At 43.4% G+C, this 16,905-nt stretch overlaps 1 protein-coding gene across 3 annotated transcripts in view; it reads left to right on the forward strand.

Moving 5' to 3' along the window:
- Positions 1-16,905, forward strand: part of SPTBN1 (spectrin beta, non-erythrocytic 1) — a 265,559-nt gene that overhangs the window by 97,111 nt on the left and 151,543 nt on the right. The window contains exon 1 of one of the 3 annotated variants that reach the window (XM_084829250.1): positions 11,355-11,415. The exons of 1 other annotated variant lie outside the window; for it this stretch is intronic. Coding sequence is in view for 1 of the 2 variants with exons in the window: in XM_084829249.1 (XP_084685375.1) it covers positions 11,936-12,044 (109 nt within the window). In the remaining variant the exon portion in view is untranslated. Of the gene's footprint in view, positions 1-11,354; positions 11,416-11,440; positions 12,045-16,905 lie in introns of those variants that run through there. One more of the 3 variants, XM_084829249.1, reaches the window with a different exon arrangement.

A 16,905-nucleotide genomic window follows, 5' to 3' on the forward strand; every position in this document is an offset into this window, starting at 1 on the left:
GCCACTGCAGAGGTAATATCAACGAATTATTTATTTTGGACACCGGAAATAATCTTGCAGGGAAACCTGAAGCCAGGTGTGCTTGTGCTGATACCATCAGGAAGTTTGTCATCCAGCCAGTGTCACTAAAGGATTCTCAGCCTTTTAAAATTAATCCCCTTCCTCCCCTTTTTTCTCCTTGACGTCTTCATCATGACACCATGTGAGACCAGAGGCTCCCTTTGAATGTTTCTGTGCTCTTTTGAATCTGAAAAGCATTGGGACTGGCAGTTTAGCAAGACTGATTGCAACATAAGCCCATGCACATGTTCTATGAAAGTAGTACCACCGCTGAGATTTTACTGAGTTTTCTTTCACTTTGCCATGGAAGCTTGTTCCTTGTTTTGCTCCCCCCCCCCCCCGTCATCACTAGTATATATTTCACTTTTTGTATGTGTGTGTGGGGGGGGGATTTGACAAGGAATTACGTGCAGTGCAGTTAGTAGATGCCTCATTCAGTACAAAATGTGGCAGCTAGGTTACTGACTGGAACTAGGCATTATGATCATATTATGCCAGTATTGTATCATCTTCACTGGCTCCCAGTTCGTTTCTGGAACCAATTCAAAGTGCTGGTGTTAACCTATAAAGCCCTTCATGGTTTGGGGCTACAGTATCCGAAGGAGAGTCTCTTCCTGTATATTCCTACCCGAGCCCTTAGATTGTCATCGGAGACCCTGTTTCAAACACCCTCGCATGCTGAGGTATGGCAGATAGCTACTCAGGACTCAGGAGCAGGCCTTTTTAGTAGTAGCCCCCTAGTTATGGAATCTCCTCCCCTAAGTAATAAATTTAGAAATAGATAAATAATAGTTGTTAAACTACAAGACTAGGACTGAGGAAATCCAGGTTCAAACCCCCACTCATTCAGCCACTAAGCTTACTAGGTAATCTTGAGACTGAGAGCATCACATACTCTCAGTCTAACCTTTCTCACAGCGTTGTTGTGAGCATAACATTGGAGAGGGGGGACTGAGCTCCTTAGTTCCTAAGAGGAAGGGTGGAATATAAAGGTTTTTAAAAGTGAAGGGAATATGAGATAATTGATAACAATGGAATGCAACTTTAATAAATGCTCACTGTTCTTCAGATATCCAACCACAGTGTATTTCTGTATAAGAGTTACAGAATGCAGCTGGCATCTTGAGAACTGTAGTTTTCATTTTTTAAAAATGCAAGTTGCTAGGCCACATAGTTGTTGTAGACAAGCTACATTTCTGATTCTGTGTGGTCAGAAGCCTGGAGAAGTTTTAAATGTCCAGACTCTTTTAAATGTTTATTTTTACACCCATCATTAGTCCATATAATAAGACTGTTTCTGGATGACAGAATGACATGTTTTGCATTTAAGGGCAACAACTGTGTAATTGAAATTTTATGACATTGGACTAAGCACACTGCAACACACCCACAAATGGTAGTTTGGACTTCACAAAATCCATCGAAGTGTTTTGCAGATTATGTTAATTGCATGCAAGTATATTGACAAAGTAGCTACAGTCTTTTGATTTAACGTTATACTTTTGATGTCACACTGAAGTCTGGAAAAAATGTCCACTTCAGACTTAGTCAAATACCTTAGGGTACATAATATCACTTCAATTGCTTAATTATTTCTTTTATTTATACAATTATTTATGAGTTGCCTTTTGCCCTAAAAAGGGCCCCCAGGGCAACATATAATTTTAAAACTTTAAAACAGTGTAATTGTCCCTAATTGTCCCTAAGCACTTTTGAACTATGGTAATGTACAATCGGAGTTTTACCTTACCTTAACGGAGTGGTGTGGTTACTGTTTCCTGCGGCTCCATCATCTGTTGCTTTGTTAATACAGGAGTGAGGAAATAACATTGGAAGGGGCAGGATAATGTCAGAAGATCGATATAATTTCCAGAGGTTGGATCATGGGTAAAGGTAGAGTTAGCACAGTTGGTTCTGCATTATCTTGCTCCCTCCCATGTGGTCTGTATCCTGGTAGTATTGGAACATCATGGGATACAGTGATGGAGGAGTGACTACAGAAACCATGTGCTTATAGTGTAAGAATTGGGCCTTAAAGGAATGGCTGAAAGCTGTTTTTTCTCCACTGGCTCATCCTTTTAGTGTATGCTTAAGAGCTGAATGGAACTAGGGTGTGATAGTTATTCCAGATTAATTACATTGGTGTGACGTTGAGTGTGTTCATTTGTCATCAATCTGGTGTTCTCTACCAATTGTGAAAACCTCAGTCACTAAGATATTTGACTCGTAAGTCAAGATCTTTGACTCAATCACCCTAGAGTAGTTCCTTACTGAATCAAAAAAATCCACACTGTGTTAAGGGTGTCAATTACAAGTCATTTTATCTGGGTTCACACACACTTGCCATCAATATTCTGGGCTGATGTTTTCTTAACAGTTTCCTTGCAACTGTCTCAAATTATTTCCTCCCGTACTATCCCCCACCTTTCAGTACATTCTGAGTTTCTACTGAGTGGCTTCAGAATACCATTAGAAACTGGAATTCCTCCAAATTGGGCTCTTTTCTGCCCCAGCTGTTCATTTTCTGTTACAACATAATGAATCAGAGATGCCATTTTTGAGGGGAAAGGACTTCTTTTAGTAGGACTAGTCATTCCATTTTTGCCTTCCATGATGCCATGGTGGAAGCCTAGTTACTGACCCAGATGGTTCCCACAGGATAACTACACATTTCTTAAACGCATCTTTGCCTCTTAACAATAATACAGGGGTGGGGGATAATTTGGAGCTAACAGATTGCAGGTAGACAAAGGGTTAAGTGCGTCTCCTGCTTCTCTGCTTTCTATAGCCTCCATGGGAAATGGCTTGATCCTGTTTAAAGGGACTGTCAGACTTCCATTACACACATTTACCTTTAGCGTGTAGCTTGAGACATTAGTTTGCTCTAGAAACAGCACCCTAAAAGTGAACGTATTTATTATGGCACATTTTTTGTGGAGTAGATGCAACATGTTTCTGAGGGAATTATTTCTACTGCATGAAAGCTTGTGCTGTAATAAATGTGTCACAAGACTCCTCGTTGTTTTTGCTGCAACAGATTAGCATGGCTCTCTTCTGGAAATAGTTTACTCCAGTGTAGTGTGTAGTGGTTAGAACATTGTACTTGGACCAAGTTAAAATCCTTGTCCAGCTTGACAATATTTTGTAAGCCTAACCTTCCTCACACAATTGTTCAAGGTAAAATGGGAGGGGGGGACTTTTGTGTCCATCTGTCCATCCTTTCAGGTCACAAATGTGGTAAAAACTTTTTAATGGCCTGGTAGTTTGAGAGGAGGATGAACAACCATAGAGGTGTTAAAGCTCATCCAAAATACATTATTTGAGATGCTTGATCAGCTAAAATAGAGAACTGGTGTGAAGTCTGAAAGTCCAGAAACAGGAACGTTAGCCACATGAATTCCTTATGACCATTCCAAGGCATTGGTGAATAACAAAAAAAGTAAACAGATCTAAGCCTTGCAGCAACTTTGAATGGATTGAACTGCACTAGAACTTGTTTCAACAACATCCCCCTCTGCCACCCCCCCTGCCCTCCAAATGCAAGCTGGCAAAGGTCCCAGCTGGAAAGTAAGCTCTAATCATGGGATTTCCCCTCATTCTACATAGTTTTAAGTTTCTACCATGTAGCAGCTCACTTACAGGACAGTAGGCTGGATACAGCCTATAGGCCTTAGGTTGCTTACATCTCTCATATCAAGGTGCCTTATGAAGCTGAGTGAAACTTTGAGTCCATCTAGCCCAGAACCCTGACATGCAGCAGTTCTCCAAGCTCTCAGACTGATGTTGTTTCCGGCCCATTTACCCAAGGTGATTGTATGCCAGGGCTGGCCCTACGATTAGACAGAGTGAGGCAGTTGCCTTAGGTAGCAGATTCTGGGAGGCAGCAGCAAGGTGTTGGAGGAGAGAGCTGCAGGCCACATGGCCTGGCCTGCGTCCCCTAAGCTAGCCTGCTGCCATCAGGAATAGTGGAGGATGCTATCCCATTGCCAGTCAAAGAATGATTCAACTTTCTGTCCGATCAGCTTTTGTACATGGCATGGGAGGGGGTATCATCTTGTCCTTCTCCTCAGGCCAGCCCTGTTGTATGCAGAGAACCTGGGGATTAAACCTGGGATTTTTAAGACACAAAGCATGTGCTCTGCTCCTGAGCTATGGCTCCTCTTTTTTTTAAGCCACCAATCAGCTCTTTTTAAAGTAACACACCTCCAGAGAGAATCAGCCCAAGTTTAAGTTCAAATATCTGGCCAATGCCATAAAACATTAAGAAACAAAACAACAACTACAGTCTTTGTTTTAGTTCCAAACACAGTTCCTCCCTGTGCCTGTTCACCTGCTCTTTGGAGTTATGCGGAGTTAAGACTCGCATAGCAACACCTGTTTGCCAAGGGTGGGGTACTGGCGGTTGAATGGATATGCCTACAGGTGCTGTGTACTGCTGGCTTACATAGAGAAGTTGATTCAGTGTAGCATAGGTGAAATGCAACAGTGCCCACAATTAAAGAGCCCGAAGGAGTCAGTAACACAGCTCGAAGGAGTCAGTAACACAGCTGTAGAACAACAAACGAAAGCACTAATCGTTTTGACCAGATTTTCAAATCAGGCTAATGGTACGATCACATATATCCACTGCTGGATTTTCCTGGGCTCAGAACAGAGAAAAGAAAGTACTTCTTCACACAATGTATAATCAATCTGTGGAATTTACTGCCACAGGATAGTGCTGGCCACTTGCTTAAATAATTTTTAAAGGTGATGGTCAGATTCATGAAGGATAGGGCTACTAATGGCTATTAGCTTTGATAACTAACACTTTGTAAATGGAACCTGCAGACACAGAGATAGTGGCCGTATTTGGACATCACATCAAGCTGTGGTGGCATCACGCTCCCGCTCCCCTCTCCTGTGCCAATGTGATCCTGAGGAGGAGTTTCGATTCCAGTTTAGATTAATCACAGTTTGTTGTGTCACCTGAGCCCAAGAAACTGTGGTTAATCCTAATTATGGCCTGTTTGAAACAAGCCAGCTTCAAACCATGGGCTATGAAGTTGTCTTGTTTGAACAAACCATAAAAATTAACCCCATGGTTTGGAAGAAATTCTAAACGGTGGTTAATGGAAATCTTCCTTGTTCCTGCACCGGAGGAGGGGGGTGCACAAGCCCAAGGATCTCTACAGCTCATTCTCTTCATGCTGAACTATGGTTCAGTGTGATGTCTGAACATGGTATGCCTGTGAGTATCATTTGATAACATTTGAGATAGAGCTGTTGTCTTCATGCCCAGGTTGCAGGTTTCCTGGTGACATCTGGCTGAGCTAAAGTTGGAAAGATAACACTGGACTAGATTAACCTTGATGGCTCTCCGTATCTTACTTAATGATGGGGAAAATTCAGATGAACAATTAGTATAGTGACCAGTTTATATTATTCTGTTCCTCCTAGGCTGGATACAGGATGTACATTCTCCTCTCTCATCTGTTTTTATAGGAGAACCAAGTGTTGTTGTTTATTTAAAAAAAAAGAAAAAACGCACTGAGAGGATGTTGTACAAAATTCTTTCTATTCAGAGACAGCTGGCAGGGCAAAGATTATCAGGAAAGGGTTTTAGAGGAAACACAGGGATTTGCTCTATCACGGTCAGAACATTGTTCCACCTAACGCGCTATCTTGCCTTCAGCAGAGGCACGTAGCTGATGCTTTAGAAGAAGATGTAACTCTCCATTAGTACTGGAAGCATATAGGCATATACAAAATAGATGTAATCGTGAAATGAAATATGAGATTATTTGCAGTCTCTGCATGCAATGAAAGGGTTTTCTAAAGGATGTGGCCAGGTTTTAGCTCCCCTGTTGTACCAGACAGTAAGTCCTATTGAAAGAGAGTTTTACTTCTGAGTAAACAAGCTTAGCATTGTGCTGCATAGGGTTGTGGTTTCTTTACTGTATCACGGTATCCCAAAGCTTAAGCAAAATGCTATTGTAATCATGTATTTAGAATCTGATTTTATCTAACAACAATTAGCAGTCTAAGTGAAGCCCTACATTTGACACCAGTAATCAATATTTATAAATTTAGAATAATTTAGGGTGCAATCATATTCGACGGCCATAGGTTGGTTTCCGGGAACCGACCTTGAAACCTGTGCTCTGAGGTCAGTTCCCTGAGAACTGACCTCCACCTCCTCCCATGCCACCTCGTAGGCAGCACGGAATGGCCCCACACTCCATGCTCGGAAGAGGAGCGTGGAGCGGCAAAACGGGGTGTTCCTGAGGGCGTGCTGGGGCGGAGAGGTCAGAAATGCTGTCGTCTGGCTGCCGCTTCCCACGCTCCAAGGTCCCATGGCTAGACAGCTGAAATCGGCTATCTAGCCACAAAAGCTGGGCGGGGGGAGTGGGGAGGAGATCTGCTCCTCATCATTCCTCCTGCCTTGCACTGGGTAAGTGGTCTGCCCCAGGCTCGGAGGCAACCGTAGACCCAGATAGGATTGCTCCCTCCATGAATGTCCCACATTGTCTTAAACTGCAGTTCTAAAACCCTTGAAGGAGGAGCCCTGTTAAAGTTAGTGAGACACCTTCTCATGCGGACTATCATTTTTGGAATAAACTCACAAATCCCACAGATAACATCTTGGAGCAGAGTGTTTGGAATAAGTTTTCCTCTTTTTGAAGTGAGTGGGCACTCATGATTTTGCATGCCCAGTATTACATGCCATTCTGTCTCTCCTACAAAAATTAGTTTCACATTTACTGCATGACTAAAAAAAATGGTAAAACTGCAGAAACCAACAAAGGCAATATTTTGCACTGTTGGAGGAAGAGGAGGAAGAAGAGGAGGCAGGAGCTTTGACTCAAGTGAAAGGAATTTGGGTTTGCAAGGAATAATGCTGGTGTTAAACAGCATCTGCAACTTTCTTCAACAAATATGTATATTTGTCTTTGCAGAATAAAACACTTTTGTAGGAAGTGATTGTTGTAGGATAAAAGAGCCAAAGCCCTTAGTCTAAGGAACAGCTTCAAACTGGAAAACAAAATAACCCTTGCTCTACTGTATCACAACTTCATAGAGCAGCCTTCCCCAATCTGGTGCCCTCCAGGTGTTTTGGACTATAACCATCAGCCCCAACCAGGATGGCCAATGGTCAGGGAGAATGGGAGTTGTAGGCTAAATCATCTGGAGGGCACCAGGTTGGGGAAAGCTGTTATAGAGCATTTTGTTTAACCCTTAGAGCCCTTTTCAAGAATGTGGGGTATTTTCCACAATGTGACAGGCCATCATGATTTTTAAAATATTTGTAGATGCTCTTATTTGATTTTTAGATGGTTTCATGTTATTTACTATGTTTTTTTTAAACTCTGTGGATTCAATTGTCATTAGGCACCTTCAGCATGTTTTGTGGAAAGGTGGGGTATAATTGTAGTAAAATACATAAAATAAAATAATAAGGGCTCAGTGGTGGAGCATGTGCTGTGTGTACCAGAGGCCTGAGATTCAATCCCTGGCATCTCCAGTTAAAAACCACAGAGAGTAGGATTGGAAAACACTTCAGCTTTAGACCTTGCCACCACTGCCAATCATAGCAGACAATACTGGGCTGGGTAGGCCAATGGTCTTACTCAACATAAGGCAGTATCGTAGGTTCAGTCACACAGCTGTTCTCAGGGGAGGGGAACCTGCAGCCCGAGGCCTAGTGTCATGTGGACATTGTCTCACTTTGCAAGTTCTACCCACTTTGGCTCTTAACTCCCCTGCTGTAAGATAATTTGTATGTCTTACATCCTTAAATCTGCCCACTATTTGCTCTGACCCTCCTGGAATGCAGAAGCCAACAGGTTTCAACTGAAGTAACATAGATCTTGACAAGAAAAAGGTTCTTCAGCCATCCTGTACAGCATCCAGATACCATCCCTTACGGTAGAGCCTTCTCTTGTGCGGAAATCATTTTGCCATCATATAGGGGAAAGATGTGATTTTCCTCTCAGTGCATCAATTACAGGAGTTCATTAGCAGCTCCGAGGCTGCACCCAGGCTGTGGAACTCCCTGCCAAGGAAGGCTAGGTTGGCTCCCTCTGTGTTGTCCTTCCGCCAACAGGCAAATACATTTCTATTAAAGCGGGCCTTTGGCGTGTAAACAGGTCTGTTGGGTTGGATGCTGTTTTTATTCTGTTGTGTTTTAATGCATTTGATTTATTATTGTTTTAATCAAGTTTTTATTTATCTATGATTGTAAGACATGTTGAGTGCCATTTTCTTGGCAGAAAGGCTAGGTACAAATCAAATCAATCCAAAAAATAAAATGCGGTTCTATGAGTATTGCAGGCAACATATAGGTTAATTTTAGGGTTTTTAAAATGTTCTTAAGATTGTAAGGGCGCAATCCTATCGCCACTATACACTGTTTAGAGGGCAATAGGATTTTTTGGTTTCTGGGAACCGAGGTCGGAGCCAGGGCTCCGTACACAATTCCCAGAAACGGTGCTCCCTGCCCCCACCCCCTCTTAGCCAGTGCAGTTCTCTCCATACCGGCTATGTCTCTGTGCTCAGAAAGCACAGAGGAGCACAGAGATGGGGGAAAAGGGGGTGGTCCCAAGGGTGGGGAGGGGAGGAGACTGCAGAAGCCACATTATGCAGCTTCCTATGAGCCATGGGGCCTCCTTCCCTCCCCCTCCCCAAAGCTGCATCTAGCCAACCAAACTTGGCCATCTAGCAAAAATGTAGGATTGCCTCCGTGCTATGGCTGCCCTGCATTGGATACCCTCTGACTTTGAAGGCTGCCAACTATCTCAATAGGGTTGCGTCCTTAGCTACGTTGCTAACTCTTGGATGTTGAAGGTGCAGGATAGAAATGGAGAACAAATAAAGTAAGTTAGGCTACAATCCTATCCAAACTTATCTGGAAGAAAGTCCCATCATCTCCAGCAGGACTTTCTTCTGAATAGCTATGTATAAGATTGTGCTGCAAGTGTCTGAGAGAGCTGGTGACAAACAACTCATCTATCCCATCCCTTCAAGTATTTTGTGAACAGTTTTTAAATGATAATTTATTATTTATTTTTCTAAAAAAAACAAAACAAAAAAACAAAGCCCAAGAGCTCCCACTGCATTCCTCTAAAAAATAGAAAGTCTGATGCAGAGCCAAAGCTTTCTTTCATCTTTTAACGACATTTTCCTTTTTTCTTTTCTTTTTCCAGCACGTGCAGTCACACTTTCCTCTCAGCCATTTACTGCAGCAGTACCTTCAGTGCTTCTTCTCCACCAGAGCGAACTCAAGTAGTTTACTCCCACTGTGCTGGCAGAGCACAGAAGTACTTCTTTACTGGTAAAGTTACTGCTGGAGTAAATTACTGCTGTTTGAGAGTATAGGTGCAAACAATCCATACTTCCTGTAATGCTAAACTTCTCACCCCTGTGCTGCAGAGCACAATAATCCTGATTCTTAAAACAACAACATGTAACAAAGCTATCCTCCACAGCAATTCTACCCCTCATTTGAACTCTGGACTGGGTGTAGATCCTGGGGCATTCAGGATCCCAACTTCTGTGCATATACATTGGTACCTGCATGCATAAGACCCCTTCTCACGCACCCTGAATGCACAGATGGGAATGGGGGGGGTGGTCGGGCATGGCATTCTTTGAATGTGTAAGAGGGTTATCTGAATCCTCCTACTGATCATTTGGTGTCCTGCAGCTTGAAGATACAAACAGCTTCCATTGCAAAGTCATATATCGAAGGAGATAGGAATGCTTGGTTTCTCCTGTTTCATCTGCAATCGCTGCTTCACACATACAAGCCATTGTTTGATGCTGCAGTCATCTAATGTTCAGTATACACAAGTGAAATCCCAACTTTTAGCGCTGCTTCTCATGAAATGTTTACCGTGTCTTTGCCACCGCCAAACATTCCTGGCAGAATGTTGTGGTGGCACGGAGAGAAAGCAAGTAGTAGTAGCCATAGAGTGAGCCAGCCAGCCCATAATATGGGTCGCCATAGTGTGCAGCCATTAGACAGACAGAATTTCAACGAGTCCCTGTGGACTAGTTCACACATGCAAGTTCACCCTTGGACTGCTGCATTAAGTGCCATGGCTTTCAGTTGAGTCACTTTTCACCCATTCAGTTCTGTGGCATTGAGTGTTGAGTACTCAAGAGATGCACAATACAAATCAGTTGTCTCCACACTTGTTGCTGCTATAAATGTTAACACTATCGCTCGATTTCCTCCTCTCCCCCACCCTTCATTCTACAGCATAGCTATCCTGGCATATTTCTTATTTTTGGAAGTTTGAGATCTGATGATAACTAGAAAAAAGGCCGCTGCCCCATTTTGAGATCAAGGATTATTATTTTTGTAATGCATTAGTTATGTCAGTCATTGTCCAAAACCCCCCTGTCAGGCCTGTATCTCATGAAGGGGGCTAATCTGTCTGTACTAAAAAGGCTTCATTTAGAAATCAAGCCCTTATATGGAGGAAATGTCCTTATTTTAATTGAAAAACACACAATAAGTAGAAATACTGCAATTATGTTCCAAGTGTAATCCGTGGAAAGCCATTGCTGTAATAACCAGGAGGCATGAATGTAATTGGATAGAGATCCACACCCTCCTTCCAAATGTCAAAATATTTAGCATCTCCAATGAAAACGATTCTAAATTGCTGGGGGACCTTCCCAACTGCTAGGGTGCAATCCTATGCAGGTTTACAGAAAAAAAACTCCCATGGCTGGCTTGGGAATGCGGGAAGTTGTGGGACTTTTTTCTGTCTAAACCTGCATAGGATTGCACCATTAGTGTTTTTGTATGTATGTTTGCATGCTTTTTCCCCTGATGATAAATACGGGATGTGTGTTTCTGCCTCCTGAGAGCTAGCCTCTCTCTCTCTCTCTCTCTCGCATTGCAAGATCAAGGAAGGAAAGTGCCCTCTTTTTCGTGTGATAGTAATCTGAGACTTTTCCGTTACATGAGGCTCTTAACAAAAAGACTGTAATGCTACCAGCTTTGTGTAGGAAGGTACCATTGTCTTTCTGCTCTGTGTGTGTGTCCTTGGGTGTCTATTCTTCTCCTTTTAACAAACTGTCCAGGGGGAAGCATAAAACTCGCTCCAAGGTCTTCGCCTCCGGCTTGGACGCTGGAACGTGTCGATTTGCACTGATGCTTTTTGGATTCCAACAACTGTCTGGAGCGCCTAATAATCACCAAAGTTCCTGCCCTGTTCTCCTCCCCACCCCTCCTCCAGCCTTCTTTCTTTGGTACAGTCTCGGTTTCCTCTACAAATACTTTATGCTAATCAAGTGACATCATCACCAAACACAACAGAGAGTGGCTACTGATGATGTTGCAAACCAGCAGAAAGGGCTGAGGTGTGTGTAAGCTACTGGGAGGCTTGGGAAAAGAAGGAAGGAGGGCGGGCAGGCGACCGACAGCCCCATGCTGCTTCTGCGTTGGCTTTGACTCTGACTTGCGATCGCGGGGTGGGTGGGGGGCGGTTATTGTGTCTTGGTCTTTTTTGTGTGTGATTGCATAATTGCGTTAAGTTCAGGCTGGCAACCGAAGTCAACTTGAAGCAAAGGATTGCTCGTAGCCGCAAGGGAGGATTGCAATCCAAACCATGCTGGTGTGAGTTTGCATACGTTATTATGCCATCCGCTCCTGCTGGATTGCTTTGAATCGAATCTGGTATTCAAGCTGGAACAGATAAAATAGACTTTCTTAAAGGAATTCTGGGAATTGGTGTGAGGGGTGCTACATAGCCGAGATCTGCTTGGATTTATGTTGGGGCAACCGGTGGGCTTTTCAGAAACACGACTGCATCTACTGTCATTTAAAAAAAACCACGTTGTTTGTATGCTGGAATTTACGCTAACACCACGTCGGCCCTAAATGGAATTACAGAACTCCGCTAGTATCCCAGGGCCTTTGCCCCCTGGTCACACTGCTTCAGTGCCATATAATTATAATCAATTAGAAGGAAGATTCAAGCAATTGCAAGGTAAGTGCGAGCATTCTTGTTGTTGTTTTTTCCTTTAAGGACCGTTACACGCTGAAGCTCATAACCACGATGAGGTGACTCTGATGCTCGCTCGTGTGAGCATTAGTGGTGCAGAAAGGCCATGTGTTTCAAAAGAATAGATGCATTATATTCTCTAGGTCTGAGGCTGTTTTTCCTGTGTTCAGGCATTGTAACCTTGGCTAGGTTCAACCTTAAAAGGTGATAAGGGGCCCATCTCGGACCCTGCTATTTAGAACAATAGGACAAGGAAATGGGGGAAGAGGGAGTGGTCTTTTTGTCTGAAATCCCCTCTGGCGATTTACAGTCTTCAAGTGCTGAATAGAAGATTTCCCTCTGATCCTCTGGAAGCAATATTATTCCAAGGTATAGAATTCCAATAGTACAGAAATTAGCATTTTCCCTCCCAAATCATATAAATCTCCAGTGTATTGCTCCAAGCCATCGCTATGTAGTGATAGAAAGCATCTCTCACCTACTTGGGTTAATCCCATCCTTTGCGTTCCATCAATTATGGCTTTTATTTTGGGGAGTGGGGGGGGGGTGTCTCAGAGATGCATCTTTTCCCATAATTATCGCTAAGGTGTGTTTTGTTGGTTTGGTTTTTTCATTCATGTGAAAACAACGATATAAAAAAATTATTGCTCTTCTGGGGTCATGTGGATCCAGATTGTTCTTGCTAATTTTAGAATCGGATTCTGATTGTGTTGGAAGATGCAGGTTCTGGTGTCATGTGTTCCATATGGTGTATCTCTGGCATGAATGGAACAAGTACTAAGTTAATGCAGGATTTGACAAAGCTCCAAATAAAAATGAACCCATCATATATACGGTTTTCTGGAATCACATATCTAAACAAAGCAGTCAAAAGTTCAAACCACACTGAATATATTTCTTATTTTTATTCTCCGCTGTCCCACAGACAGGGTATGTGGTTCCTGTCAGAAATGGAAATGGAGCCCAAAGAATGTCCTCTTTTGGTTTGGTTGCCTTCCAAGCCTACAATTTTATGATTCTATATTGGCTTTTCTCTTATTAATATTTTTTCATTCATTGTACTTTGTTGATCTTTGTGGAGGGCTCACAGAAATGAATACTACACTGGATACAAATGTATAAAATTGTCCAAACTTTAAATGCTGTTAGACAAACTGAACATTGGCTTGGATTAGGTGTAAAGAATTTGGGTCGAAATCTGTGCTGTAGGAAATGGATTAATACAAGCGGGACTGAAACAAAATGTTGCAGTATGGAGTGCGCCTCGGTTCTAGCCGTCCATCTTATCCTGGATGCTTCATTACATTTCTCTCTCTGGTTTCTCCCCCTCTAATAGTAAGTCAACATTCCATGGTCTCTGACCATGCTGAGTTTTCATTTGGCTTTTTTGGGTTCCCCCTTAGGGTTTTCCCCCCCTCTAAAAACTGTACCTCTGCAAACCTTGGGGTTTCCTTAAGGCTGCTGACATGGTTCCATTTTGTCCACATAAGGATCTACATTTGGAGAATGAGTCTGTTTATTAGGATATATTAGATTAGATGCTTCAAGATATGGTCCAGAATTGAAAGCATGCCTGGATCAGCTGGCTGGTGGATGCTGGGATTTGTAGTCCAACATATCTGGAAGGCACCAGGTTGGGGAAAGATGCCCTGGATGATTTTTTTATTCCCCTGCACCCTTCAACAGAAGGCCTCCATGCAGATCGCAAACCATTTTTTGAAAGGCCCTCCAGTCTGAAAAATGAATTGTCATGTGACATGGAGAGGGTGGCCTGTGTTTAAATGGGAAGCCCAGGCATACTACCACATGGACACGTGGAATTAGTAGCAAAGTTCTTTCTGATCCTCTCCATGGAGTCTAGGTTGCTGTTGAAACAAAACACCGAAGTTATGGCTTTGTGAACCGCTCAGAGGGCTTCAGCTATTGGGCGGTATAGAAATGAAATGAAATAAATAAAGGAGTGGGTAGAAAATCACCCCTTTCTCCCCCCCCCCCCAGCAAGACACAGCCCTGAAAGAGCAGGTTTATCACTTTTTAAGTTTCACTGATTCAGGAATTCATTTGTGGCTGTGGCCTATATTATCGACGGCAAAGTTGACTCTGCATTTGGTTTTAAGCTGTATTTTACGTTTCAGCTGACCCTAGCAAAAAAACAAAACAAAATCCCAAATCCTCAGAGCTCCTGGTCTTATGAAGATTACTAAGAGTAATTTCATCTGAAAAACCAAGGGAATTTGAAGGAACATGGGGAGGGAAATACCCATTCCTTCATAACACACTGAGGAATGTTGGGAGAAAATGGTGCTGAAATGTGTTGTTTGGAGTGGGATTTAGGTATAGGAAACGTTTTAAAGTGTGCACAAAATGCCAAAGATTAGAATAAGCTATAGTGTGTTGTTGCAAAGCTTTTGCTGACAGCTGTGGAGTTTGCCGAAGTCTTTAAATGACCCATTCTTTGGTATATATTTAATTAGATTTTTTTCTCAAGACGGGGAAGACTTCCTTATCTCATTTATCCTCTAAAATGATGAGAAAACTACGAACATCTCCTAACTGAAAAACAGTGGTATGTCTTAGGTCACATGGTTATTCACTCATCTGAACACAGATCCCAATCTCAAATCTAGTGCTCAGTCTACTAGTCCATATTCTGTGTGTGGGCTTTTTTAAAGCCGGAACATATTTATTATATTAATACCTCACCCATTTATATACTTTCAGGGAGCTTGGGGTGGTGTACGTCCCCGTCCCCCCGATGTTATTCTCACAACAAACCTGTGAAGAAGGATAGGCTGAGAAAGGTCACCCGGTGAGCTTCATGGCTGAGTGGTGATTTGAACCTGGGTCTTTCTGATCCTAATTCAACACTGTAACCACTACACCCCACTGTCTGTGATATTCTCTGTCAGAATGGATTTAGACCGCCAGGAGCCTCTCAACTTCATGGTGCCTCCAATGGATTGGGTAGTGGTTCCCTGGCACTTCTGACTGTATGATTGAAGCCAGACTGTTCCCCTTCCCAGGATTTATAACGAATTCTTAAGTGGCTCCTAGTTGGCTCCCAGTTATCTGAAGTGGGGACCTTTGGGGGGGGGAAAATGCACATCAGGCTAGTCCTGCCCTCATCCCCCACAATCCTTTAAACCCTGAAGAGGCATTCTCCGTCACAACTTTTGTGAGGAGGGAACTACATTCAGAAAACATGTACCTGGGGATGTAGATCTTCTAATCCCAATCTACCCTCCCCCCAATAAGGTTCTATAAATCCTCAGGAAGCACATTGGCCTTGAGGGATGTGTATCCTTCCACCTGCAAAGGATCTTTTTGAAGCAGTCATCGTCACCCTTTGTAGACCCAGGCCCCACCTCTAGCTCAAACATAAATTGTGGCCCCTACTTCTTAATTTTCAGCCACATGGTGGTAGTGCTGCTGGTATAATCACCTCAGAGCTGTTGTGAACCCCGTCCCGTCGGCGGAAGACCAGTGTTTTAAAGTTTCACAGTAGCAGAATTTGGTGTGGAGGGCATGCCTCCTCCTTACAGCTTAAAGGATTCATATGTGTGTGTGTGTGGGGGGGTACGTGTGTAATTTCTTGAGCCCAGGGTCCTTACCCCTGCTCCATTAGGCCTCAGGAAGTGGCAAAGGGCTTGTTTCCCTTCAGGTGCTTAAACGTCCAGCCCCAGGTTGCTGCAGTGTCACACCTGTGCGCTACTCTGTGCTAATGCTTGTGGGCTTCCTGTGGGCAGCCAGTTGGCCACTGTGTGAACAGAATGCTAGACTAGATGAACCCTTGGTCTATCCAGCATGTCTCTTCTTACGTTCTTAATGCTACCTGGCAGCATGAGGGGTAGGCTTCTACCACTTTGGCCATATTTTCCCCCTATTTCCCCTTCCCTTTCTCTCCAAATGTCACAGCTTTGCTGGAGTGCAGGAACGCCAGTCCATTCAGTTAATGTAGGTTTGGTGGCACTGAACAGAGGAAGGACCATATCAAGCAGTTGTAATACAAGTCTTGTGCGTGCTACTAGCAGTTCCCTTGACACAGCCTTTTCCTACCTGGTGTCCTCCAGCTGTTGTTGTTGTTGTTGTTGAGTCGTTCAGTCGTGTCCGACTCTTCGTGACCCCATGGACCACAGCATGCCAGGCCTTCCTGTCCTCCGCTCTCCCCCGGAGTGTGCTCAAGTCCATATTCATCTCATCGGTGATGCTATCTAGCCATCTCATCCTCTGCCGTCCCCTTCTCCTTTTGCCTTCAGTCTTTCCCAGCATCAGGGTCTTTTCCAGGGAGTTTTCTCATTAGGTGGCCAAAATATTTGAGCTTCAGCTTCAGTATCTGTCCTTCCAATGAGCGTCCTCCAGCTGTGCTGGACTGCAGTTCCCATAATTCCCAGCCAGCGTTATCATGGGCCAGTAGCTCAATGCTAGAGGACATGCTTTGCATGCAGAAGGTCCCTGGAATTTCCAGGTAGGGCTAGAAAAGATTCTTGTCTGAAACCCTGGAGAGCCACTGCCAGTCACCTTGACAGTACTGGTTTAGATTAACCAACGGTCTGACTCGGTATAAGGCATGTTCCTATGTTCACATCTGCAGGGCCCCATGTTGGGGAAGGCTGCCTTAGGAATTCTGGCTGAGAAGATAGCAGAACTTCAATTCAAAAACCCCAGTAACTTGCCCACCTTTAGTGTAAATGAGAATGTCTAATTTTAAATAGCAGAAATGTCCAGGTTGTGAATGTGTAACAGTTAGTTTATTTGTAAAATAATTTTATACCACTTTTCAGCCCTAACAAGGGCCCCCAAAGTGCTTTACATAGAAGAACCAAACAAAACTCAAATAAGGGGAATT

The sequence above is a fragment of the Heloderma suspectum genome, chromosome 1 (assembly GCF_057233095.1).
Source record: "Heloderma suspectum isolate Gila_16-S chromosome 1, 16-S_ref, whole genome shotgun sequence".
In the NCBI taxonomy this organism is placed as follows: domain Eukaryota; kingdom Metazoa; phylum Chordata; class Lepidosauria; order Squamata; family Helodermatidae; genus Heloderma; species Heloderma suspectum.